Here is a 23,854-nt window from a genome sequence, read left to right on the forward strand (position 1 = left end):
TCTCTCCACGAAGGAAGTTTAATCCTAGTGATTTCATCCCATGCAGGAAACAGTAATAAATGTGTAGAATTCATATTTTTCTAAAGGGAACTTAAACTGCTGCTACGAATTGTGTACAAGACTGGTTTATGCCACATGAACAGAGAATCACACATTGTTTTGGTACTTTTATTCCTCTTTTTTTTCAGTTGTACAGTACTTCCAAATTCAAAATAAAAAGTAAAACTTGTTCTGTATCAAACCATCTAAGCAATAAAATGTTATATTTAAAAATTATAGGTTACTAAATGGGCATGGCTCTTCTTGTGGGTTTGTGGTGACTTGTTCTTAGACTTGGTGCTGCTGGAGGACGATGTGCAAGCCGGAGTTTATCTGTGCCAATGGATCACTGTTTCTCTTCCTTCAGTTGATCTGGGTTTGAGCTGGAGATGATTGCAGCACTCTGAAAACTCGTGTTCATTTTGACCAGCCTTTTCTGCTAGCCAGGCCCCTTGGAAACGCTGCTTGTCTCCCGGTGCAGCTCCTCAACGCAGCAACTGAAGACAGCAGAAAAGTGCTGATTTTCCTGCATAGACAGGGTCAGGATTCTCTTTTTTAATTAATGGTAGCCCTGTGGTCACATAGGTGAGCATCCTCCCAGCATGTAGTGTACCAGTCACTTCTTCTATAAACTAAGTAGGTTTCTGCTACCATAGTTTTCTTCTCGCATAAATGTTTATGGCCGCAAACTCTGCAGGATGTATTCAAAAGCCACGTGCATGTGTCAAAAAAAGAGACAAATCCTTTGTTTTAGCTTATCAGAGCTGCTTTTGCTAGCTGCATTTTATATGCTTTCCTATAAATAAAACCCATTTCACAGGACAGGGAGCCAAAGAATCACGTGAGTTGTGTATCCAGCTCTGGAGGCCAGGGAATTGCAGTGAAGCTGAAGCATCCACATCTTCCTAAGTCCTGCTGCGGTGGTGCTTTCTGGCAAAGAAGTGAACCAGGTTCAGAATGAGAGACAGACTTGGGGATGAACTGCTGCTGCTTTCCTCCCTCAAGCCTTCTGCACCTTCTTGATGGAGGTGAAAATTCCTCACAGCAGTTTGTCTGCTGAGGAGACCTTGGTCCCTCACCCCCAGAGAGGGACAGGTTAAAACAGAAGCAGTCAGCCAGCCAGCTCAGCCCCAAACCAAGGATATCTGATGAAGTGGGGCTCTGAAGGCCCTCTGGGTGAGCTCATGGGGTGGGAACATCATTTCTGAGGAAGGAAACCTGCCGAAAATAATTTTTCCTCCCACCCACTGACCTGAATCGCCTCTCCTCTCGTGAGACTGATGGGAAGCTCGCATCCAAGTGGCCCAGGGACCTGTCAGGAGGTGTAAAACCAAATGGGATGAGTTTATGTGGCTAGGAAGTGATGGTGACTAATAACTTATGAAACAGATGACTTAGAAAGCATTTGGTTCTTGGCCATGGAAGGGTGTAATTGCTGTGCCCAGCCCTTTTCTCCTTCTACCTCAGCTTGAGACCTCTATTGCTGATTTGGGAATTCCTCTGTTCTTCTGGCCTTGGACAGGGTAACACCCTGCTGGCCAGCTGAACTTCTCTCCTTGCTGGCATTTCCCTTTCCCTCTTCCTGCCTCCACTCCTTCTCATACTAACACCCATGGCAGCAATAGCTGGAGCTGGTCTGAAACACCAGGTTAGCAGAGAGGTGGGGAGGTGGTGGTGGTATCTCTGTGTGCCTCCTCACACTTACTGCTTCCTCGCCTCGTTCCCCAAAGCTTTTTTCCCCACCTTGGCAAGGGTGAAGCTGAGCTGAATTCCTGACATGGACAGGGAGAGTGGCTCAGTCCCTTTGAGAGGCACTGCTATGGATCTCTCACAGCAGAGCTTCAGGCAAGGAGGCCCTTGTGCTCTCCCAGAGCATTAAAGTTTGGGGAAGACCCGAGTGCTATGCCACCACAGGGATGCCTTGGTAGCAAGGGGCACCAGGAAAGAGGTTTTTTCTGAAGTGTGGAGTGTAAAGCTGTGGGGAAGGGCAGGAGATAGCAGTGGATGAAAACTGGCTGCCCCAAAGCAGAAAGTGGAGCCTGGTTGGAGCGTCTCTCCCATTCTTGCTGCTACTGAAACACAAACAAGTGAAGAGAAAGGAATAAAGTTACTTGCTGTTCATTATGCAGCTGTCTCAAAGTAGCCATCATTTGTGAGATGGGAGGGCTGTACAACTACACCAAGATCTTCAGAAAGTGAGTGCAATGAGAAATTATTTGCTGTTGACACTTAACAGTGTTTTGGCCTTTTCTGTTGGAAAAAGCCTTTCTCATATAAAATGAGTCACTATTCAACTAGCAAAGGCAGCAAGGGGCAAAAGTTTACTTGAAACCTTTCCTTCTTCACATGTCTCCAGTTTGGGGAATCATACATGCCATTTTCTTTCGGTACTTCTGTAGTTATGAGGGGATTGAAAATGTCACTTTTGGAAACCCTGAAGTTCAGGATTATCTGCAAAAGGGAGACTCAAGACCCCAGCACAGGATAACCAGCACTTTCTGTATGTCAGAGAGGCACCATTTCCATCACCCACTCTGACAATGCAAAAAAAAAGATGGAGAAATGCATTGGATTGTTCAATTAAAACATCTCTTAATCGCTGGACTCTGGAAAAAGAGGCTATGCCAGCACTTCCCAAAAACCTGAGTACTGGAATAGCCAGCATCAGGGAGGGGAGTGAATAAAACCTGTACAAGATACCAGCATCTTCGGATGTCGTGGGTTAGCTGAGCCCTCCAGCCGAGGAGGAGCTGTGTTGAATTACTTTCCCCCTTTCATCCCTTCCTTGACAGTAATCACTGTGCAGGGGGGAGGCTGCACCCACACTGCAACAGCCACAGGAGCAGTGAGGGGGATGCTGGGATTTGGGCTCTGATCTGTTTGGAAATAAAGGAATAGGCTTAAATTTTGAAAGCCTTCTCCACGTCAGGGATGAGCTGAATGTTCCATGAAAAATGGTCTGAGTGAGGTTGGGAAGGGGGAAGAGTGTGTATGAGGAAAGGTGTAGCTGTTAGTGGAATGGCATGATTGTACATGCATATCTGCATCCTAGGCTGGGTGGTGTCTGAGCTGGGGGCATGATTGGTCACCAGGCTGAGTGTGCTCTGCAGGTTGGAAGCACGTCACTACGGTGATCCCTGGAGTCCTGAGTGTGCTCTGGAGCTCCTGGGTTTGGCCATCAGCCCCACACTAGAGCTGCCCTCCTTGCTCCATGTCCTCATCTGCACACTCAGGGAACAGGAGAAACAAACATCCAGGAGCATATTGTTGTCCCTATCTAGAAACTGGTGACTGCTGGTACCTGCAGATTTGCTGGCGGATTAGAGGATTTCCCTAGTCTTGGGCAATTAGTGCCATGCTGGATCACAGGATTAGAAAAACTGGAAACAAACCTAAAATGACAGGAGGTACAGCACAGCTGGGGTTCCTGAGCCAACAGCTCTGCTGAGGGTATGTATGGTCACAGTCTGTTCCTCTGATTTTGAAGTAAGAACATTAACAGGAAGAGTGGTTTGTTCATGGAGTCCCTGCCAGAGCCTAAAGCGTCTCCTGCAGGTGCAGGGTCTTGCACTCAGCAAATTCAGACCTCTTGGCCTTTTCCAACACAGCCTCCATGGTGTCCTTCCTTGTCCCCTCAGCTGAGGACTCTGTTTTTGCAATGCAGTTTCAGGGAATGCATTTTTAGGTGATTTTAAGCTCTTCTCACCAGTCCTGAAAGGATGATTTATGCCAAGTAAGCCCAAGGTGTTTCTCCCACAGCATGAGTTGGTGTCAGACACAGAGGGTGTGTGCCCTTGGCCCTATGACAAGTTAGAGACTCACTTGTCAGTGGTGTGCATGTATTATTCCTTGGGAACTATTAGAGGACTGAGGGGGAAAGGAAAGGGCAGGGGGAGAACAGCACAGGGAGGAGTGCTCTGGGACAGAATTATTAGGTGTTTCTAGGATTTGTCACCAGCTGCACCACTACAAAAGGTACAGAAGCTGCAAGAGCACCATCCCTGTGGGCTGCCAGGCCTCATCAGTGGCTTCACCTGGGCAGGGAGGCCCATTTAAAGCAAAGGGAGGAATGAAGGTTGGGCAGTGGGCAAGGGGAAAGTTGTTTGTAAGCAACATCAAGTTGTAAAAGATGTTTATGAGGCTGTTTTTCCAGAAGTATCTTTTTTTAAAAAAAGGAGTAGATTAGTACCTGGGAGAAAATGGGTGGAGAGGCTGAGGGGCAGTTGGCCTGCTCACAGGCAGCAGTGAAGACACAGACTGCTGGCAGGTCACTCACAGAACAGATGCCCAGAAGATACAGGAGCATCTATCTTGCTATTGTTGTATGCAAGTGCCACCTCAGGTAAGTGACACGTAACCTGCACACACCTGCCAGTGTTAATGGGCTGCCTGAGAGATAACATGCTTGACTGAACTCTCTGGGGGAGATGTAAACCTCCAGAGTATTGCAAGGAAAGGGACTCTGATGTCTTAATTTCAAGATGTGTCTGAAATCACCCTGTAGAAGTGGAACTAAATGAAGTTGAGAAGCATTGTTGAGGCTTTTCAAAAAATCTAGTATCATCTACTTTCATTTCTCAAGATGCCCTGTCAGAATAAAAATAAAAAATCCTCACAAAAATGAAGCAGTTTTTCATATATAAACAGTAACAAGTGAGAAGACTTCTCTGGCTCACCCAACCTCACTGCGTAATGCAGTAGAAAATGTTGTAGCAATCCTCTAACTAGTAGGAACTGAAAATAGCTTTCTCCTTTGCTGTGCTTGTTTACTTCTCCTGTGCCAGATCTGTCTCTTGTTTGGCAGGGAAAACTGCCAGGAGTGTATGAGGAAACTCTGGAGGATGGGTGTTTGGAATACGCTGTTGTGAAAGCACTTGAACTTCTCTAGAGCCTTTCAGCAGAAGGCTGTGAAGCAGTTTACGAACATCAGTTAATGGGAGGCTGTAAATAAGAGAAATCTGCTGGAGAAAAGCTTTTAATGATGAGAGGCCTGATCTGTTTTAACAATCTCGGAGGCAGAGGTTAATGTGGTGAAGGCCAGCGCTGCTGTGGGCTGACTTTCCGTCAGTAATTTTTAGCCTGTAACCACACGTAGGGCATGGCCCTGCTGCTCGTAAAAATGTGCCAAGGCTGGGACAGGATGTCAGCCAGAGGGGCTGGTGGCTCCATGACAGGACCTGACCCGAGCATGGGGGCATGAGGAACAGCAGAAATAAATGCTCCTGTGAACATGTGCACACAGGACCGTGGGCCCTGCCCTCAGACGTGGAGTTGTGTTTGGGTAACAAAAGCAATTGGTGCGTTAGCCTTTTCTCCCATCTCCTGTTATCTGATCCTGCAGAGAATGACAGCCTAGGTTTGTTGTTTTCAGTGAGCAGCATCTGACTTCCAGGGAATCTGCACCCAAAAGAAGTATTTGTACTTTATTTGGGGTGATGGCAGTGCTAGCTGTGAGATGCAGGCTTGCTTTGACCACTATTCCTCCCAGGTTTTTGCAGCTCAAGCTTTACCACATGACCCATGCTTGGGAAGGGGAAAGCGATGGGCTAAACCTGGCTGTAAACAGAGGCTGTAACCTTTTTTGTTTTTTTTTTTGTTTAACAATTTGTCATTGCTGTTTAATTTTACCAAAGCAAAGCCCTGCTAGATGCATGGGGCTGCCAGGCAGCAGCTGGGGAGGAGGCAGCACATGTTCCTCCCATGTCCTGCTGCATGCACTGCTGCTGAATGGGATCCAGCACTCCTGGATTTGCACACTTGGCCAGAAAAGTCTCTTTTTGGTAGCAGGACATTTAACACCATTTAATCTGCTGCCTTCAAGATGCCTGTCTGACTGAAGCTTTACAGCCTCCAAGGTTACATGCATCACATCCACAATACTTCACAGCCAGAGAAAATCGAAGTATCAACTTGGCTGCATACACACAGCAGTCAGTGAAGTTTGCACCACAACACAGTGAGTCTGATCTTTCATCTTGCGCCTACATCACTCTCTGTCAGTATTTTGAAGTTGAAACCACAGAGGCTGCCTAGCACAGCTACCCAAGACCCAGAACTCACTAGAAAATGAGCCAGGGCTGTAGGTGAGAGAGAGGGAGGGATCTGGAGAAGTGAGAAACCTAGGCACCCCATGGTAATACATTTTGGAACAGGATGCAGAGCCACATGCTGCTTTTAATGCATTTGGTTATTACTTTTTGTGAAATACCAAAGTTACCTCTTTGGCAGTTTTTAACTTTTTCTGAACTGTAAGAGTCTCTTTAGCAGCTGCAAAACACCTGCTTAAAAATTAAGGTGCTTAACTTGAACAATACTTAATTCAATGTGATAGCAGCTTCTCTACCAGTTCCTTCAGGCAGTATTTTACTGAGCTGCAGCCGAGGGATGTTTTGCAGTTTGTCAGCAGGTCCCCGGTGGCCTGTACTTATTCCCACTGCAGTGCATAAGTCACATCTGGCTCCATTGAATTCTATAAATTCAGCAGAATGGGAACAACAGGGTGATGGTCCCTGGGTGTTGCCAGGGAAAAGGAAAGGAGTAACCACAAGGAGTGCTGCAGCTCACTAAAGGAACAGTAAATGACACCAGGAGCAGGAGTTCAGCCTCAGGAAGACCTTGAGGGAATGTCTTGTCCTGCATGAGCCCAAAGAAAAGCTACTGAGTGATTGTTCTGGCTGCATGACTGTAACTGATGTACTTCCCCCTTAGTCCATCTTTAGCTGGGGTGGTGGTAATGGAATGCTGCAGAACTGCAATCTGCCAGGCTACTACAATGTTTGGGATGGTCCCTGAGTAGTGTATTTTCTAAATGATAAACTAAATCCTGCTTGATTTTTTCCTTTCCTATGGTGCCTAACAGCAAAATGTGCTTCCTGATTTCCAACTTACTTTATAGCAGCAACAAGTTAGGATCAGTTGGGCAAAATGTAATTTCCAGCTGTGAGAAGTAATTCCATGCTCTGTGAATGAACCACTATTACAAACAACCAAGCATTAACCAAGAACTTAAATACTTGGTTAAATACTAAGGAAAATATGACACACTTCCAAATCAAGTGTTTCAGGGTATTTGGACTTGCTTCTAAATATAACCTGTTATTTTGGTGGCAATGTTTGCCATACCGTGCTCAACAGTCATCAGATGCCATTTAAATTCTAGCTCTTCCTTTCCAATGGAAACCTGCAGCAGGGTATTTTAACTGCCCTCCTTGCTGTGCAGACTCCTCCTGAATAAAACAGGGTGTTTGTTCATATTTTTCTTTCACTCTTGAAATATTATGGGTGGAAAACTTGCCTGCTGAGACTGGGATCAAGTCCACCCTCAGGGCAAGGTCCTGTCCCCTGCCTGCTTCTGCAGGGCTGTGGATCCAGGCTCTGCCAAGGGAGTTCCTTCAGTGTTCTGAACAGTCTGGGCTCTTAGGTTCCCATTCAGCTTTTCCAAGCAAGCTGAATCAACCTCTGTCTGAATGTGGTCAAGGTGCACATGGAGTTAAAAGATCAAATTTAATTTAACTTCTAAGGAAAAGTGGCTGTGGGGCCAAACACCAGGTGGCAGAGTCAGTGTGTCACTGTAAGCTCTACCTCTGCAATTCCTTCAGCTGACCCTGTAGGTGGCCACAGCCCTGAATTTTTTTGGTGTCAAATACTAGACACCAACATTTATAGCTTTTCTGAGTTCAAGCCTCATATTTGTCAACTACTACTGAACAGCGCAGAAAAGTGCAATGCTCAGACTTACTTCAGTGGCCAAGATACAGCACAGAATGGTTTAGAAAGGCCAGGCACAGTTGCTCTGACCCCTCCCTTTAGGTACTGCTCTTTGAGAAGAGGCTAAAGCTCTCCTTGTGCTTGTCTGTTATGAGAAGCAGTTGTCACAGGCTTGGGAGATCCCTCAGCTGGCAGATCTGGGAATTGCTGGCTGTAATAATTTCCATCTAGTGGACCTAGCACTGTATTTTATCTCTGGCATTAATGCTCTTACATCACACGTGCTCCACCACTGCAGCCTCACCACTAGGGAAAATACACGGTGTAGCTCCATCCAGGCCCTGCAGGGCAGGACTGAACCTCCTTTACTAGGACACAGACTGTGGGGTCCTCTTGAAAATCTGTTCAGACCATTGTGAGACCAAGTGCATCAGCTCCAAGTGTTCTCTTTGCTGTGTGAAAGAGATAGCTCTCAAGTGACAGGTTCATTATGTGAACTTAAGTGGCACTGGGAAAACTCAGTTTGTGATTTCTACATGGCTAAACAGATTGAGAGTGATGAGGAAAGGCAGGTTAAATTTCAGCTTTACCTCACCAGCTGAGGGGCTGGCATGTTGTGATGCTGAAATTTTACTGCATCTTAGTTAATATATAGTCAAGACTATTTACACGAGGGGACAGAAAAGACAGCCAGACAGATTCTTAAGACTTCATCTTGGTCTTGGTATCTGTTCTAAGCCAGCTATTGCAAGCTATCTATCTTGATATTTTCAGTGAAAGATGAGGCAGGCTTCAAATTCTAGAGTCATTTCTATGTGTTCTGGGACCTAAACACACATCAATACATCTGCTTGTAATTTTTCCCGCTTTTACCCACAGATACGGTTTACCAATACAGGGGTCCCAGCATCCTTTATTTTTAAGCCTTTTTTGTCTTGTTTTTTGTTGGCTCTTTTCCCCCCAGCAAGTCTTACCTTCTTCTGTTTGGATGCAGAACACCTGCTGGAACTGCTATTTTTGGAATTACTGCATGGAATGTGAGTGTTTGCTTGGTCACACAACAGCATGCACGTAAAAACTGTAAGCATTTGGCCTTGTGCTTCAGCAACCTTTAAGCATCTTAACAGATCCTTTTTATGCTGCCTATGGTTTAACAAGAGGTTATTCCTTCTAGAAATGTAGGGTATTATGGGTCACTTTTAACCCATCAGGATTCAGGAATTTACTGGGCCCTCCCTTAAAAGAATTCTAATCTTAATTATTAATCCATTGTCCAAAACATCACAGAGTACTTGCTCAATATTATTCTATTCCAATTACACATGTAGAAAAGCAGATTTTTAAGAATGTCATGTTTTCACACTTTGCATATTTGCTACTACCATTTGCTTATCAAGGAAAAGGCCTTTTCTTGGTGCCATACTCATGCTTTATTTAAAAAAAAAAAAAAGCTACACAATGCTAAGAAAAAAAATCAAGTATACTTTACAAAAAACCTGCAGCTGTTTTCAAGAGATCTGATCTCATTTATAAATGCAAGTCAGCAGGTAAGAAATTAAATGATAATTTAACACTTCAGTTGCAGTACATCACCTGAAAATAATCCAAAACAATCAGTCATTCTTAAGTTGACTGTTGATTGTAGCTACATAAACAATCATCTGTATCAACTGATTAGAAAAGATCCCTAGGAAAATTTAGAGATAAATGGAAAAATGTCAGGAGAATGTTACTTAGCCCACCTATAAACTTTTTCAGAAACTAAGAGATCTTTCTGGCTTTGTTTTCCTCTGTATGTTAACTGCAACTCCTCTGCGTATTTTAGAAATGTCAAAGTGTAAAGCTGCTGAATTCTGGTCAGTGAGGGGATTAAATTAGTACAGTATGGATCTATGTGTACAGTTGCCAACCATCTACACTAGTGCTGTGTCTTACTATCTCCATGGAAGTGTATTGTGCAAGTCTCAAATAACCTCAAAACACTCGTTAAACAGCCCTTATGTCACTCCTATGAGGTAGGTACTGCCCTTCCCTTGGAGAAGAAAACAGAACAGACTCTCTACTGCTCAGTACACCAAGCACACTGAAAAACAGGACAACAGCCTACTTTAGTATTTGACTTCCCTGGATCCAGAGCTCTCATCTAAAACATTTTGTTTAGCACCATGCATCGTAGGAATAACCAGTAAATGATATTTTGGAATACACCTTTTCCAAGCTAAGGAAAAGGTGTTCAGCATAAATGTTTCGGAACAAGCAGAAGCACTGCCATCTCTAGTCTGTTCCATCTTGCTCCACAGCCTACAACTTAATTTTGTATGTGGAGAATGAACTACAATCCTTTAGTCTGACAGCAGCCACTCCTCTTTCTCTGACTGAAGAATACTGGGGAAAAAAATGAACTACTGCCAGAAAACAGACTGCATAGAGGGCTACAGGTATCACATGCAGTTCAAGGGTAGTCTAAATTAATGCTTTGCTGCTTCTGTAGATGTGAACTCCAAAGCTGGTTTTCCTACCCCAAGTGTAGAATTGTTAGGTCTTCATAATTTTTTGAGTAAGTTAAGGAGCTTTGAGAAAGGAATTCACTCGAAGCCCATAGTCCACTTGCTCTCCAAAACCATTTCAACATCTTTTACTAATAAAGAAACCCCAACCCACAGCTTCTTTTACAGTTGTCACTCTTCTCAGAACCCTCCAGGAACAATTGTGTGGCAGTGCAGTAAGCTGGCTGAGAACTGGTAAGAATGCTGGATTATACATATGCTTGAGCTGCCAAATGGAAATGGGTGGCATAGACAGGCAGAATTGCTGCAGCCTCATCTTTAAGTAGCAAAACTACACCCTACTCAGCTGATAATAATAATGACATCCAGCAAGATACCTGTGACACTAAGCTATCCCTGTTTAAAAACTGAGTAGAAAATTCAAGTACCAAAATGAAAGTTTCTAACCAACAGGATAAAACAACAACTACATGTCCCCAATTTTTAAAAAAATGAGTGTAATAGACTGGCTTATTCACTAGAAGTAATACTAGAGATGCCAGTGTTCAGTTACCACTGCATGCTGGAATGTTACTGCTGAATTTCAACTACAGCAAATTAATGAGAAACAAGCAATTAAAAAATCCTACTACATTCATCATGAGCAGCAGTGATCTACTGGCCCCTGCTCTTATGAACTGCTTCTGGCTAAAAAAGTCACTATGAACCATCTACAGTGAATGCCAAGTTGTATCATCAGAGAAACAGCCTTGGGACACCTGGACTTTCCCACTGCTGGTTCCAGTGCAAGCTGCCTTCACTCTTCTTTCATGCTTAGAACTTAAGCATTTGGAAGTCACCCACTGAGTGCAAAGAAGAGAGCTCAGCCTTCAAATACTTCTGATTTGTACAAATAAAATTAAAATTTGTCTTTTTTCCTGGCGTACCACTGTATCGTCACCACTCCCTCAAAGAGTACCTTTAAATCTTGGGAAGAATTAAGATTATACAGTTCAAGATGACCTGTTACAAGAATGTGAAAAAAGCCCCTCTCAATGCCAGGTTAGAGACATAATCCAAGAGAGGGAACTTTCCAAGCTCAGTGCATCAGGTGCTGCAATCACTATGGGTCTTCAGCATAGGAAGCATTTAATCCATAAACACTCTGTTGAGTCAATGCAAGCTGGAACACAAGCCTGCTAACCTACCACAGAACCAGTCAGATTATATCACTAAAGGCAAATAAAGCTGTTCCACACAATTTGAGTGGAGATACCCCTTATGAGGGCAGCACTCAACTGTTTCCTAAGTGATCTGAATGACAGCTAAGCAACACTAACTGCGAAAAATATCCTGCCTGGGCTAGCTGTATTTTCAGGAAGTTGAATAAAACATCTCTTCCACAGCAGTAAGAGTCAAGAACATCTTCACAGTTCATTCTGGCAAGATGTGTAACAAAATAGTCCCAGCACAGGTAGTTTCAGAGCCTGGATGCTTCAAACACACTGTGGAAGGACTGCTCAGCATTCATTGGCTCAGAAGTTCAGTCCCTGCACACCAAGTGTGGAACTAAAAGGGCATTTTCACAGGTGGGGATCAGGAAATGGAGGAAGACAACAGAAGCCTCAAATGTGTGCCTCTTCCTGAACTCAACGAGCTTTCAGATAGCATTCAGACATAGAAAGAGAGGCAGTGGAGATGCAAACAGTTCAAACCTTGCCCAAGCAAACTCATCTTCTGCATATTGGCTCTTAATTCTGTCAGTTAATTCCTGAACACAGTGGATGTGGATCAATACCTCAGTACCTGGTAATCATGTAAGCCACAAAAGGAAATCTTGTTTTGATTTTGCATACAGCTTTTCTGCTTGACTACTGAACCAACATGCAGCTAGTGATGAATATGCATCCATGTTACTAGTTAAGAAAGACAAAGTGAAAAAAAACTCAGATCAATGTACTGACCAGTGTAAAGCTGTCTCAGATTCAAAAGTTGTAAATTAATTATAACTGAATTAAATAGTTTGCCAATAAAAATAATTATTTGAAGCCAACAGTTTCTCAAATTCAGTTTCAAGTGTGTACAGCAAATCCTTGTAAAGCTTTAAAAAAAATAAACTGGCATTTTGATACATATGACATTCTAGTTCTTAGGAGAGAGAACCAAGAACTCACTAAAAAGTTTTTCTGGCTTATTCAACAGTTTCTTGAGTAAACATTGCAGAACTACCACTATAATCTGAATACCTACGATGCTGGCACAATTCAATAACTAACCATTTAACAAATTGGGTATAAAAAAGAAATTTATGTAGTAATACCAATTCAGCACACAAATTCCATGCTTCACAAGTTCTGCTGCTGTGCAAGAGTCTTCCTAACATCTATGCAGCTAAGTTCAGATTTTTAGGTCACTGCATGCCCAGATCAAAACAGCAGCAATATATCTACCACTACAAGCAGCTATACCCAATTGTGCCTTTAGAATGAAAACTATGCAGAAGTTGAGATGATCAGTGCCTGGCCACTGAGACAGGACCACACACACAAACTTCAGTGTGCGCACCTTGTAAAGAGTAAGGTTACTTACTGAATAAGAACAATGTGTTCAGGTTCTGATACAGATATGATACAATCAAGACAGATTAAAGTCACCAGACATTCAGATTAGGGAGAGGAGAAAAATCCTTCAATGACAATGTACAGATGACAAGCCAGCATTACAAAGAACTCTAAAGGCACATTTCAGGTAACATGTTTCTGTTAAGACCAACTGCTTACACACGCAGGCACAAATCTTAATGGCTACCTCCCCCCCACCCCAAACAATTAGAAAAAAAAAAAAATTCAAAGAGAAGTGCATTTTCAGTAATATTAACACCATTCAGTTAATCTGTTCAGTCCAAATGTTTAGCAGTATTTTCCTTATGGTGATATGGGTTCTCTGCACTACTCCAATCCAAAAAAACCAAACAGGCAGAATTAGTAAAGGTTCAACTGTTGCACTAGTTAACATTACTCATCAGAGCCCACTGGTCTCTTCTGTGCCCTCTTGTAGGGCAACCTCCTCGGTGAAGCTTTATCTAGGATTAAAAAGAAAGAAAAAAGAAAAAAAAGATAGTTGCATCAATTGCAATTGTTACATGAGCATGTATTTTTCTCCTTCCAAACACAGGACAAGCTGCCCTTCTAGTGCAATGCATCACCACAGAAAAGCCAATTCAAACAACTTGTTAAGACTTTCTAACTACCAGCACCCTAAATAGAAGGTACCAAAAAAATACATTTCCACTCTGTAACATGCAACAACAGGGTAAGGTTTGTTCTATTTGTCAGTTACTACAATGCAAAAAAAACCAACCCCACAACACCATCCCTATGTGAAAATGATGGCTCTGCTGCTTAAAAAATGTTCATGCTTGGTAATGACACTTATAGAAAGTTAAATGAATTATTTTGATGGCCATTGCCTTGAGTTTACATGCCTGAAAAATACAAGAATGACTCTTGTTTAGACAGCCATGTCTTGCATGTAATATTTCCACGCTCATACAACTAACAGCAGAAGAAAAGTGTCTTTGTTGTGGAAAACTGCACTTTTCCAGGAAGCATCCACACTTGACTGAATGATTTTTAAGGCCCCTTCCAAACCAAACCATTCTATGGTTCTATGATTACTGCAGAGAAGCTTCAATACTTTGGATGTAATACTGAAGTGATTGCTAAGTGATCTCCAACAACTTCCCTGTTTAGAGCATGTGCAAACACAAGGAGCAGCCATCATGTCCTTACAGACCAATCAGTACAGTATGAAGTGCCAATAATAAAAAAGTCAGGATCTTGAACGTCATGTATTTTAAAGAATTCTAGTGTAGAGTTGTAATTGAAACCGATCTGGAGCTGAAAAAACCACAATTAAGAACAACTTAACCATTAGTTTTCCCTAAACTTCAGGTATTAACAGATGAATACCTATTTGGCTTAAGAAAAGGATGGTGTCAGGGCCTAAACATTACCAGAATTTGAACCCTTTTAAAGTCACCTTACTCTTTAGCAAAAAGTAGTATTTGACCTTCAGGTTTTTTTGCTAGATCGAGGCTTTTCGAATTCCTGTGTTGGGATTTTGTACTATTCTAGTGTCTCACAGAAGAAAGTGTACAGGAAAGCTTTTACCTTCCCAAGTAAACCACTAGTCTTTATACATATGTTGTATAAGTACTCTTAAAAAGGGTAAAGGAATTTTAAAAAGCATGAAGTCATCAACTCCTGGCACAACTTCATATCACAGCTGAGGCCTCTAGCCCTTCCACACCAAATGAAGCTTAGAATGTGCTTATTTGATCAAAACAGCAATCTTTGCCAAATAAGGGTGGCTCCTGCAAAGGGTTTTTGAACTCTTTGCATCTCATGTAGGATTCACTGCACTTCATTGAGGCTTTCTCACCCCACACCAGTAACTGCTGCTGAGGACAGGAGTTTATCAGCCTGATACACCAAGGTATGGGAAGGCAAGATAAACATCTGCCTCTTAGGAAAAGAATTCTGGGAACTGTGAAAAAAGACAACAATACTTCAGCAATATTCTACTGAAATTATGTTTCTACAATATAACCAGAAATATATCCACAAAATGCATGAGAACATACATTTAGAAGGATATAAAATGCATGCCATTGCATGCATCTGTTCTGCATCTTTCACTGCTCATGCTACATCACCAGTCACAGCATGCAGGAAGCTGTACTTCTATCCATGCCTAATTAGTACATGGACAACACATTAAGTACTTTTCACTCTGCAGCTCACAAGAGTCTGCCTCACCTCTTCTACTCTGCACTGAAGCCATGGGAAAGCAAAAGAGAAGAAAGAGTAAGAGAAGTTAGAAATATCCACAGCCTACTATTTGGTTTAGTGTTGGCATTTCAGGTAGCAAGTAGAACTTTCGGATTTGTGAAGGATATCAGTAACAAGTATTCATGTTAAAACACACTTATGATGCTTATTTAAGACTTTGGTCTATAGGTTAACTTCCAAACAACTTACAGAAACTCTGAGATGACAGCTACTTTGTCCTATTTAAACCAGCTTTGCAATCCAGATTTTGGGTAGAGATCTTACGCTGTTGAAAAATATTCTACAGAACAAATTGTAAGTCATCAAACGCCATTATTTTATCAACCAATGAAGTTTGTTCTACAAGGAATACACTGCTAAAGTAACAATCTAATCCTTAAGCACAGTGCCTGAGAATTTATTATTCCTTAGAAGACATATGCTGTTCTAAGAAATTGGTATCAGCTGCTTATTCAGTTACAAATAGCTGGTCAAGTTAAGTGTGTTACGGTCTAGTTTGTGAAAGGCAGACCACTTACTTATTTGATTTAAAGTTTCCTGGGGAATCCAGCTCATATCAACATCATTCTGATTTGATGTTCCCATCTCGACTTTCTGTACCGGTCTTTTCCTCTGAAAAAGAATGAAAGAAGAAAGATTTTTCTTTTAAGTAAGACTTGGACAGCACAAGTATTAGAAATTACTAAAAATGCTACATTTAGTGAATTAATTATTTCACTAAGGTGCGAACTTTAGGTTAGTTAATGCACAGAGCTGTCTTTCCCATTAGCAATTTATTCCCCTAAGCTTTGTATCACCGCTTCTAACACCTTACAACACTTACTCCACATAAAGTCACCAAGATTTCATGCACACCTGGGCAAATTCATTATACCTTTTGCTGGTGATAACTTTGTGATGACAAGTTTTGCTTTCTCAGGTTAACACAATATTCTCACATGTGACTGCAAAATAATCAACATTATGGCAAAGCTTTGCTAAGAACTAAATAAAGGACTGACAGCTGCTTTTCCCTGAAGTCTGACCTGGATTAAACTAACAGGCAGAAATAGAGAGCATGGGGAAAATCTACCCAGTAAGTGCTGAATCAGTAGACACAGACATCTAGTGATTGGAAGCTATTCCAACTCAAAGGGCATGAGCTCAGAGTATCTTCCACTAGGAACATTTTTTAAGAACGCTCTAGTTTCCCCAGTAACCCCTAAGGTTCTAAAAATAAATCTTCTACCTTTATCACATGCCAGAAGCAGTCACTGAATTGCTTTCTTTTCACATCAGAAAGACCTTGTATTAACAAGTACACAGACAAACATGCTACCCACCTTCCTAGACTCTAGTAACTGGTGTAGGCCAACAATGACCAGCAGACCAAGTCCAGCCAGGAACATGTACATGAAGATCCTTTAAAAAACAGTTTAAGAAACCATTAACTGAAAACATCAAGTTTTGAAGACAGTTTATGAGTCATGGAAATTAAGCTTAACTTTTGCCACACGTTCACTTAATCTTTCCCAAGAGCTTCTGTAGGAGGCAAGTGGGGAAAATAGGAAGGAATCTGAAACTAAAGTTCTAACAACTATCACGCAATTATTCTGACTTGGATTTTAGAAATTGTAATCATAAATTTAATTCTGAACAACAGAACATTTGAAAAATGCTGTATAAATTAGAAAAATGTTATAATAAATATTGAAATTTAGTAACTTCACAAATTCTTTTGCACTATCACAAAGTTTCAAGACATTGGGTCTCAGGCAATATTTAGGTCTGTGACAGCTTTAATCATTTATAAAACCCTTAAAAGTCTTTTACAAGCTTTTAGCATGCTATTGCAAAGCAAGTACTTCTAGAACACTATTAATTTGCAACAGAGCTTTGAAAGACCTTGCTTACCTTGCTCTGTGTTCCAGAGATAGAAATCTACCTACAAAATCAATTTTTTGAATCCATGCATTCTGGTTTGTTTTTAAGAATTTTATCTGAAGTATCTGTTGATACTTAGCAAGAGGTAAACCTAAATTATAGCTAAAATTGATTTGGGGATTAAGGAATTTATGGGTAAAGAACTTATTCCAAACTGAACATCTGAGTTCTCACTTATGATAAAGGAAATTATGGAGGTAAACTGAAGAAGACATTTAATTGAACCTGTTATAGGGCAATTATCTGTTCACAAGATACTCACACAAACTGATTCTAGTATTTGAATTGTTCTGAGAGCTCCTTTTCCAGAGTATCACACATTTTCACATGACCAACCATTCTTTCATAAACCATTGTATTTGAGAAATACAAATTAATACAACAGCTATTTATTTTGGATAACTTTTTTTAAAAGGAAGCTTGCTTAACAGGAAGTTTCTACCTGTGGCAGGACAAGCCACATATTCAGCGTTGTCTACAAGTATTTCTGAAGATTAACTTTTTTAATGCACAGCTTCATTTAAAATTCCATTCCAGTGCTATAATACTCAAAAGCATTTTAGCACAGCATATGCTTGGAAGATATTTGGTGTGTCAGATCTACCTAAGTCCCTGAAAAAAAATCACTCCTGAAAGAAACCTACTACAGACAGGGTTAGAGGAACTCTTGTCATTCTTTGCTGCTCCAAATACAAATCTTTGCTTTGGTACTCCTAATACATCTTTTAGTTTATGTAATCTTAGATTACACTGCAGTGTTCCAGAAGAAAGCTATTCCAGTCCTGACAGCAGGAACCACAGACTGATACTATGGACTCTCTGCATCTTTTAACTCTTAGGAAAATGCACAGTAGCATAAGAAAAGCATAACAGCTTTTAATTGCTATGCAGCTGTATAACATCAGGTCCTATTCCAGGCTTAATCCCTCTGAGGTAAAATACATCTGTAAACTTCTCACTGAGACAGTACCAGTCCTGAAGATCCCCACCAGTAACAGAGATCTTAATTTTGGGAAAAGTTTGTATTTTCAGTCTGTCAAATGCTGCTGCATCAAAACAAAAGACAGCAGACCTAGCATTCAATAAATGACAATAAAAGAACTATTTTCACTGGCACCACCAATAACCCGTTCTACCAGTGCACCAACTAAACCTGGATCTCCAGTCTCCTTACGTTTCTCCATCCAGCCCATCTTCTTTTTCAATAATTGTAACAGTTTGATTGAAGACAGCATCTTGAAAAACGTTGCCCTAGAACAAAGTTTGCATGTAACGTTTTAAATTAGTTTCTTCAACACGTACACATTTACCTTTCTCCGTGTTCTTGGGGAAATTCTAGAAAGCAGCAACTCCAGCACAAGACATTTTTAAGGTTTTAGGTTGTGCTAATTTCAATCAACACATAAAAGCACAAATGTTTTGCTGCCCACTACAGTCCTAAGGCACTCTAGCTTCCACTGCTGATACAACTCAAGTGCATGCAGGCAATCACTTGCTATGCTTATGTATCTACCGATTTGCTTAAACACTACAGAGGCATTCACTTTCTGGAGAGATACTTGACTAAGTAGTTCCTTCCTGACACCTCCAGATGAACTAGAAAGATTCAAAAGAATTAGAGCATCAGGCTTACATTTGCATCTCTGTAGTTGAGGTTGATAACCAGACCGAAAGGACGACCACCCATAGGCTCAGCAGGGATGAAGGAGTATTCAAATGTGGCTTGTCTCTGTGGTGGAACTACTGTGTTCAGAGAGAGAGCTGTGAAGTTCTGGATGTAAAACTGGTAGTCTTGAGGGTATCGGAAAGAAGCATCCAGAGACTCAACAATGAAATCCTCTGTACCCTTATTGGTGAAGCCCACCAGAAATTTTACAATGTTGTTCGCTGGAAAGTCTGAAACACAAAAGAAAAAATATTCCACCATTAGAAACCTCATGCACAACACACAGCCAATTCTAAACAGAGAGCATCTAGAACAGACTCTGTGGTTTTAGAGCTTCACTGTTTCACGCAAACACTGATGTAGTCTAAGCACCAGTAAAGAGAATGGCAGATGAGCAGAGGACTCTTACCTTCACCCTTCACAAATAAGATGGTTGTATCAGCACTAGGTGAGGCTTTTGGTTCTCCTGATAAGTCTTCTTCCTCTTTTTCTTCTGTCTAAGACAAGAGACTTTTTTGAAAAATCCTATAATGAACAGTGAAGCAAAAACCATGCTTGGTTCATGAGAATCCCATGTGTCAAGGCATGCAACAGTGGCAAGTATTTGTACCAAATCCTGCTCTTGCAGGATTAGCACATTGTCTGCTCTCCCTCCAGATTTGATGAGCATCCCTTTCAGCACTTATCTTTCTACTTGTTATATTTGACACAGTGACTAATCTGAACTACGTCTACCTCTACAGAAGGGTTTAGAATCAAAAAGCAATCAAAAAGCAAGGCTTCTGTTTGGAGGTGGAAAGAATAGAATCTAAATGTTGTGTTCACATCTAAGCCATTTCTAGTTAGAAAACAAGCATTTCCAAAATAAAGCAAGCCATAAAACAAATTAGTTACTTTCACTACAGGGAGTGCTTATGACAGCTTTCTATTCAGTTTTAATTAGCTAAGTGGTATGTATGTCTGGAAATGGTTAGGCTATTGGAACTACGTAAGTCCGTGGACTCACTTGTTCCAAGTTCACCTTGTGATGATTCACTTTTCAATTTGCCAAATGCAAGCGTTAAGGGCTTACTTTCCACAAGGGGATCATCACTGTCCCCACCAGACAAAAACAAGGCTCACCCGGTATTGGACAGTCTCGGCTAAGTGCTGGCAAGCCAGTTGGATCATTTGATTTCAGTGGTTAAACAACCTCCTGAAGCAATGGAAGTTCTACTGGATCAGTCATACACATACCATGAACCAGGGAACTGACAGAGCTGACTATGCAGCATCTTGATTCCAAGACACTACGAAAAACCCTATCTTTTATTTCAGTGACAATTAAGAGAAAGTGCCTAAAAAGCACCCTGTTTTGTACCTGAGTAGTAGACTATTTATTAAAATGAAATTACATCCAAAAGGTTATTTAATAATATTCTGTCAGTACTGACATGGTATACCTTTTACAACTTAGCAAAGCTGGTCAACCATAAGCTCACTGACTTAACAACAGCAGTAAAATATCATAGAATCAAGTAACACTTGCCAAATCTGCATTTTTATTATGTATGTCTTCTCCTACTAATGCCCCCAACTTCCTTAATGTACATCAGAATTTCGTGAAAATTTTGTACCACCCTAGCACACTAAGTGTCTAGCAAGCCTAACACTCAACTGCTATCAGCAGATCACAAAACTATGTAAAACATTTCACTTTTCTGTTTGTGATTTTTTGGGTAATTTTTTGAATTTGTGTTGCAAATTTAGTTAGCTGTATTTTTTTTAACAACAGTTTCAGAATTCATTCTGAGCTTAACTAAGACTGTTGTCCCTTAGAAATCAAGATCAAAGAAGCACGAATGAAGTAGTTCTACCCCCCGGTGTTCTTCTCAGCTTACTGATGTGCAGTTTCAGATAGGAAAGGACTACAGAGGGCTTCTATGAGAATGTGGTTCTCTCACTTGGTGGGGGTTTTTTATTGTGGCAAACAGTTTTGAAAGTCAGAAATCAGGCTCTCCCCATGTGGTTTTTTTGACTGGTAATTCAGAAAGAAAAGGTAAATCCTTCTGACACTTCCAACTGAACACAAGCTTAATCAGATACATGGAAACAGCTACCTGAAAATAGCAATGTAAGTAAACTCTATTTAAGTTATCCAGCTTCAAGCACTTCTGGTTTAATTCATACTTTTGAAGTGACATTCATGTGCAATTACCAAGTCTGTTGGCTCATCTTCTTCCACTTCAGCTTCGTCATCTTCATCTTCAACTATAGTATCTTCCACAGCTTCCTCATCTTCTGTAGCATCTTGAGCTGCAACTAACAAACCTGAGCCTACCAAAACAAAATGCAAATACAAGGAAGTCTTTTAAATGTCTAGTTAATCAACAAAAAACTGACATTTAAGTACAATTCTCAAACTAATGTTTGAGGAACTTCTCAAAAACCTATCCAATACAGTGTTTTAAAGCCTCATTTGAAAAATCCTCCTATTCAAATGATGTCTGTGTTGATCTTTCAGCCTTATTCCTTTGCTAAAATCTTTCTCACTTACTCATTCATCTGCCACGAAGTTCAAAACCAAAAATTTACAGCTGGATGACAAAAAGTTCAGCATTCACACAGCAATGCCTAAATTAGCAGAAGGGAACCGATGTACCTTTCAAAGCTATTGTTCAATTTTTGAACAATGCATGAGAATTGCATGAGAATGCATGAGAATAATTTAATTTTGCAATTACAAAAGTGAAAATAAGGCATTGCTATTGCCAAGAAGTTAACTTATTAAGTAGTGTTTCTTCTAAGACTAGCAAGTCTAACAAGCTATTACCACAATGATAACAGAACACTTTGAAAAGCACTCAAAAAGTTACTTTTTTTCCCTTGGTACCTATTTTCACTCAAGTTTTGAAACAGAAATAATGTCTTTTTTTGCTGTGATCTCCTCAATATCATATACAGCCATATATCCAACAGAACCACAACACCAGTCAGAAAAGAAACGTGACCTAGAACAAGGCTCCAAGACAAGTGCAATCTGATAGTCCACTGCCTCTTTGCTTTCGTGGAGCCAAGCCTCATACATTCAAAGACTGGGCAAATATGATTAATAAAAATACTGGCCACGGGACAAAGTTCTGTCTGTTTGCAGTTCAGAGCACGTGCAAGCAAGGCTGAGATCTAAAACATGTGCACAGAACTACAGGTTTGGGTTTTTTTTAATAAACTTAACATTTTCTGAATACGAAAGCGTAGAAATGAATGGATGACTGATTTACATATGTCTGAAAAAAGACCTAGCTGCTATAAATACAAAATTCATAAGAAATATTTAAAAATTTTCATGGGAAACAGGAATCCTTGAGCAGGACGAGTGTACCCGAGGACTTAAGAACCGTCACAGTGCTAGAAAGAGCAAACACAATCTCTCCTCTCAAATATCTTTAGAAGGCACACTCAAAGACTTTTGCTCGACAATGTGCAATACTTAACCTAAGCCTTACCTAGCGTGATTTTATTTGACGTTTTAAACTGGTAAGTGCATAAAAAATGTAACTTCTACAAAAATTCTTACAAATAAAGGGGTGTGTGTATGGAGGTTTTAAATTACAAACGAACACCGTACAGATAGGCTGTAAGGCACCCTTTACCATCTGCTGCCCAGCACACCCTCCGACCCCTTACGGTCTTGTCCCTGGATGTCAGAGGGGCTGATGATGTGGCAATAGCGGGAACCGAGAGCTCTGGGAAGCGACTCGCACACGGCGCCTGCTGCAGCCCACTGCAGGAGCCGGCCGAGAAGCCTTCCCCACCTCTCCTGCCTTCCCAAACTTAGTAGTAGGGAGGCAATTTCCAGATCGTGAATCAGATAACGCCACGGCGTAAACAGAGATTAGCGCTTCCCGGTGTCGCCAAGGACACTCGGGGGGTGGCGGCAGACGAGGTGGGAAGGCAGGGCGGCAGCCAGCGCCTCTGTCAGGGAATCTGGGAACCAGCACCGCGGGAGAGCGGGGACAAGGGCAAACCCGCTGCCACCACCTCAGCCGGGGCTCTCCGGCTCTCCTGGGCCGCTGTCACGGCCGGGCCCGAGGCCGGTGCCCGCAGGGCCCTGCCCGACGCCGCGGCTCGCTGCCCCCGGAGGGGCCGGAGCGCGGCCCTGCACCCGCCGGGCGCTCTTGGGCGGGGCCGGGGTTCCGCTGGCACCGGAGCCCCGGCGGCGGCCACGTGCGCGGGCGGCCGGGGCGATGAATGAGCGGCAGAGCTTCCGCAGGCCCGGCGGGAGCGGCTCTCCCGCCCCGCTCCGCCACGGAGATCCCACACGCACGCACCCACCCGCTCACACACCCACACGTACATACATACACACGCCCACCAGCCCCGCTCCCCGCGCCCGGCAGTGCCGGCCGCTCGCCCGCCCTCACCTGGGCCGCCGCGGGCGCCCCCGAGCAGCAGCGTGGCGGGGAAGACGAGCAGGGCGAGCAGCAGCAGCTGCGGCAGGCGGCTCATGGCGACGGTGACAGCGGCGGCCGTGACGACCCGACCCCTCCCGTACAGCCCGTCCCGGCTCTGGCTGCTGCGGCGGGATGTCTAAATGGCGGCGGGCAATGGAGCGGCAGCTGGAGCCGCCTCCCCCCGCTGCTCCATCCGGGGCCGAGCCCGCCCCGCTCCGCCCCCGCGGACGTGGCTCGGCCGGGCAGGAGGCGCGGCGGTCACGTGAGCGCCCGGCGGGGGCGGCGCTTCCGGCGCTTCCCGGGCCGCCGGCGCTGCCCGGGCGTCCTCAGCAGCCGGGGCTGCCGGCGCTCCGCTCCCGGGAAGTCCCGCGGCACAGAGCCTCCCGGGCCAGGAGCCTTTGGACGGCGCTCAAGGCGCGTCGGGCGATCCTTGGGCCTGCGCAGCGCCGGGGGCTGGAGTTGGACGATCGTCGTGGCGTTGAGAAATGTGGAGTTTGAAGATGTAATCTGTGAAACAGAAGCTAACGAGCAAGCTCTGTGTGATGTCCAGGTGTTAGAAGGACAAGTTACTTGTCGGTAGAAGTGCCTCGTTGAGGTTTAGGCCTTGACATGCTACAGTGATCTCAGACCTAGGCAGTGCCTGAGAAGAAGGATGTAGCAATAATAGTGGACGCAAAGAACGCAGAATTTACAGGCCAGGAGGACATTTGGCAGAACTCCCAAGATAAGAATGAGACTTAACAAACC

At 42.8% G+C, this 23,854-nt stretch overlaps 1 protein-coding gene across 2 annotated transcripts; it reads right to left on the bottom strand.

The window, feature by feature from the left end:
* Positions 1-154: 154 nt before the first annotated feature.
* Positions 155-23,379, bottom strand: SSR1 (signal sequence receptor subunit 1). Of its 2 annotated transcripts, XM_086901129.1 has the most exons (10): positions 23,078-23,379; positions 20,872-20,990; positions 19,084-19,171; positions 18,642-18,904; positions 18,183-18,259; positions 16,408-16,486; positions 15,604-15,697; positions 13,251-13,314; positions 1,292-1,351; positions 155-969 (listed from the first exon to the last, which is right to left on the bottom strand). In XM_086901129.1, the coding sequence occupies exons 1-10, from the start codon at positions 23,160-23,162 to the stop codon at positions 945-947; spliced, it is 954 nt and encodes a 317-aa protein (XP_086757255.1). In that variant the 5' UTR covers positions 23,163-23,379; the 3' UTR covers positions 155-944. The 2 variants fall into 2 exon arrangements, with proteins under 2 accessions (XP_086757255.1, XP_086757264.1); XM_086901138.1 differs by lacking the exons at positions 155-969; positions 1,292-1,351; positions 13,251-13,314 and adding an exon at positions 14,878-15,067.
* Between the last annotated feature and the right edge of the window lie 475 nt (positions 23,380-23,854).

Source organism: Cyanistes caeruleus, chromosome 1 (assembly GCF_971803275.1).
Source record: "Cyanistes caeruleus chromosome 1, bCyaCae1.hap1.1, whole genome shotgun sequence".
In the NCBI taxonomy this organism is placed as follows: domain Eukaryota; kingdom Metazoa; phylum Chordata; class Aves; order Passeriformes; family Paridae; genus Cyanistes; species Cyanistes caeruleus.

Excerpts from the sequence above, each read along its gene's own strand:
- SSR1 (XM_086901129.1), bottom strand. The coding sequence starts at position 23,162 with ATGAGCCGCCTGCCGCAGCTGCTGCTGCTCGCCCTGCTCGTCTTCCCC. Across the intron at positions 19,172-20,871 it reads AAGATGAGCCAACAGACTTG|ACAGAAGAAAAAGAGGAAGA; the intron begins GTAATTGCACAT and ends CTCTTGTCTTAG. Across the intron at positions 18,905-19,083 it reads CTTATTTGTGAAGGGTGAAG|ACTTTCCAGCGAACAACATT; the intron begins GTAAGAGTCCTC and ends TTTGTGTTTCAG.